The sequence below is a fragment of the Anoplophora glabripennis genome, unplaced genomic scaffold, assembly GCF_000390285.2.
Source record: "Anoplophora glabripennis isolate ALB-LARVAE unplaced genomic scaffold, Agla_2.0 scaffold41, whole genome shotgun sequence".
Classification (NCBI taxonomy): Eukaryota; Metazoa; Arthropoda; class Insecta; order Coleoptera; family Cerambycidae; genus Anoplophora; species Anoplophora glabripennis.
In genome coordinates this window covers 1,653,231-1,656,746 of record NW_019416901.1, presented here as the reverse complement: position 1 = coordinate 1,656,746, position 3,516 = coordinate 1,653,231, and the positions used below count along the sequence as shown (strand labels likewise).

The 3,516-nt window shown below is 32.3% G+C and overlaps 1 protein-coding gene across 1 annotated transcript; it reads left to right on the top strand.

Moving 5' to 3' along the window:
- The first annotated feature begins 431 nt into the window (after positions 1-431).
- On the top strand, positions 432-1,535 carry LOC108917181 (serine/threonine-protein kinase mos). Its single transcript, XM_018723664.1, has 4 exons — positions 432-571; positions 622-866; positions 924-1,303; positions 1,359-1,535. Exons 1-4 carry the CDS (start codon positions 432-434, stop codon positions 1,533-1,535), a joined length of 942 nt encoding a protein of 313 aa, XP_018579180.1.
- The last annotated feature ends 1,981 nt before the right edge of the window (positions 1,536-3,516 follow it).

The following is a 3,516-nucleotide window of genomic DNA, read 5'->3' as shown; positions in this document are numbered from 1 at the left end:
GTTACAATTTGAAGAGGGCACATTACATTGATATTTTTACTCTAACATTTCGCAAACTGGCAACTGCCCTGCGGGTAAAACAAGTTTTGTGGGGGTACCTATATAAAAATGCATGAAAGCACTTTACTTTAAAAGAGGCAATTTAGAAGTTGTCAGACTAAAACAGAAACAGACAGAAGTTAATATGTATATACAACCAGTTTTGTTCTTATATTGAACAATGTATCTGCCATTTTTGTGTTATAAATTTGAAAATATAGGCATTATATGCAATGTTTCAAAACTTATCGTCAATATAAAACCTTTATCTACTTCCATTTGCTTTTTACAGAAACAGTTTTTTGTTCAGATATACTTCGATGTTGAATTTGTCAGTAAAGTGTCGAACTATATAAACAAGTAAGTGTTAAGGACTGAAATTAAATTTAAAAATGGGCACACCTTTGAAATCTTTACAAGCGCTGTTATCTCCTAGAGCTTTGTCCCCTCTATCGCCTCTATCGCCAAAATTGCTATCGGCGCCAAAAAAATTCGATAACTTCTTAAAAGTCTCTTCCGGAGAGGCAAAGAGGTAAGAAAATTAGAAAATTTTAACAAAAAAACAATAACCGCATTTTGTAGGATTTGCCATGTTGCCAAGAGATTGGAATTTTCTCAGTATTCCAGTTCGAAACAATTTGAAGAACCCATACAAATAAAAATCTCAGATTACACAGACGTTAACAGAGAATTAATAGCAACAAAAGATGTTGTTATAAATACACCGAACAAGAAGAATATTTTTGAAAATGGTATAGACGGGAATCACAACCACACCTTGTTAGGTGTAGGATCGTTTGGGAGAGTCATAAGAGGCATACACAAAGGTAACATTAAAAGGAAGAAATATGAGGTTAAAGTCGTTATCCTAATATATTTTTTAGGAGATATAGTGGCAGTTAAAGTAGTGAAAAATGCATCCATTTTGGGCGAAAGAAACGTTTTAGATTTAAACCACGAGAATATCGTAAGGACACTAGATATAATAGAGGACCCGGAAAGTAACTTCTCCTTGATAATCATGGAATATTTCCCAAATTCCAGGCAACTCCAGACCTTGCTGGAATATGATAATTACGAAATCGAAGCTAGAATGATAAGTTTTGCCATGGATATTTGCAACGGGTTAGATTTTGTTCATGGAAAAGGCGTTCTTCACTTAGACATAAAACCGCAGAACATCCTGGTGGCTGGAAACGTGTGCAAAATCTGCGATTTTGGAAATTCTGTGCTGGTAACAGAAACAGAAAAATTTAACCATCAAGTATACAGCTGGAATTATATTCTAGTCACAAAAATTCTTTCAATTTTTTTTCTAGGGTACGGTTGTTTACACTGCTCCAGAGCTATTACAAGGGAAAACGCCTACTGAGAAATGCGATGTTTATTCCTTGGGAATAGTTTTGTGGCAACTGAAATCCAGGATTTCTCCATATTGTGGAATAGACAATGTAGAAACTGTAATATATAAGGTAGGGGAGACAAGAGTTAGTTAAACACAAAGCAAAAATTAAACTACCCAGATCTTCTGTATGTTTTTAATTATGAAAAATTTTTAACTGTTTCAGGTGGTAAAATGTAATAGTCGCCCTGAGAATGTGATAGCTACAGACGATTATTCAAAACTGTATCAAGATTGTTGGGCCGCAGATCCAAATAATCGTCCTCTTGTTCGTGATATTTTGTATAGTCTTAAGCAAATGTTTTAAATTATTTATTTACTATTGTTACTGTTTTTGTTTATGTGCCGATTTTTAGTTAATTATGATACAACAATAAATTTAGTTTTACCTAAATGTATGCATATTTGTAGTTAGAATCAAATAACATCAATATCTTGAATTTAGTTAGTAAACAGATGTATCATATACCCAATACATATGACATGACATTTCGGACAGATTAAGCGGAATCAATATTTTTCATCAGATTTAGTCAGTGGATAGCATAAAACAGAAATGAAATGGCATTCTCAACAGATAATGGACATAACGAGTTTCTCAAAATGCCGTTTGGACTCAGAAATGGACCTTGATATAATGTTTTCAACACAATATACAATGTGTCTATAATGAGTTTCGACAAAAAAAATCATTACATTTTAGAGGATATAGGATAGAGGATAGAGGATAGAGGATAGAGGATAGAGGATAGAGGATAGGAGACTACAACAAAACTTGGACCTTAAAATATAGGCGCAAGTTTTGCAAATTCACTCCCGGAAAGTACTCGGAATGACAAAGGTATTTGTTTAAAAAACAGACCTTCAGACCTCGTAGTTACGACTCAAATGCCGGTCAACTTTGATCGACTATAACTCTGGAACCAATTAACGAATCACCACGTTTTTTTTTAAAGAAGCGTATTTCCGAGTACTTTAAAAGCATAATTTAAAAAAGATAATAATTATAATGAATTTATAAAGTTACTCTATTTGTTTATAAGCGCAAAATTTACGCATACCTTTAAACAATTACCACGGCTCTCCTAATTAACGGATTTCAATTTTTCTGGGCGCATTTTAAAGTTTGAGTGCCCTTTTTTATGTGATAAAATCTTCACGTATCTAGAAGTTTCAATTTAGGTTCAGTTCAATTCGCAAAAATTTCAATTTTTTTTCAAAAATCTTGATTGCAAAATTATTACTCGAAATCTATCGGACCGAATTTAACGAAAATTGGTATGATGTTTTATTACATCAAAAATATTCCTACCTGTAATATAAGTACTTTTAAAAAATCGCAAATATATTGTAATTTTTTTCACTTTTTTTTGTTGTTTTTGCTATATTTGCAATAATTATATTGAATTTAATTTTTTATTTGGAAATATTACGTATAAAATTTAATTACGAATCATTTTTTCCTCTTCAATTTTTCTCTAAAATGACTAGTTTTTGAACTGTGTTGAAAAAATGAGAAAAAAAATTGAATTTTTTCCAATTTTTTCACTGTTTAATAATTATTGGACCCCGCACTTTTCTTATGGGAAGTGGGTTTCGGCCAATTTTTTTGAAACTTCGCAGGTTGAAAGTTCTTAAGATGTAGATCAAAAGTCTCAATGTGTACAAAGCCCCAAATCCACCCCTTCCCCCTCAAAAACAGCCTACAAGTAGCGGGGGCGATTTAACTGATTTCTGCATGTAAAACAATTTATTTTTTTAATGAACTCAACACCGACCCCAAACAACCACATTTTTGATTATCAAACTACCCCACTTGACCCCACCCCTCACACACCCCCCGCCCCCTACGAATCAGCCTACGGATTTTCCAGATTAATGTATTTTATAGTATTTTTTGCACGTATTTTTTCACACTGAATTCGAATCTGCAACTCAATTTTACGAAATCGGGTCAGGAAAATTGTTATTAACAATTTAATTGTTTATATAGCTGTAGAAAGTTTATTTGTCATTTTATGAAAAAATATTTCAGGTAAAAGTTATTTATTTTGACTAAATCTAAAAAAAAGTTT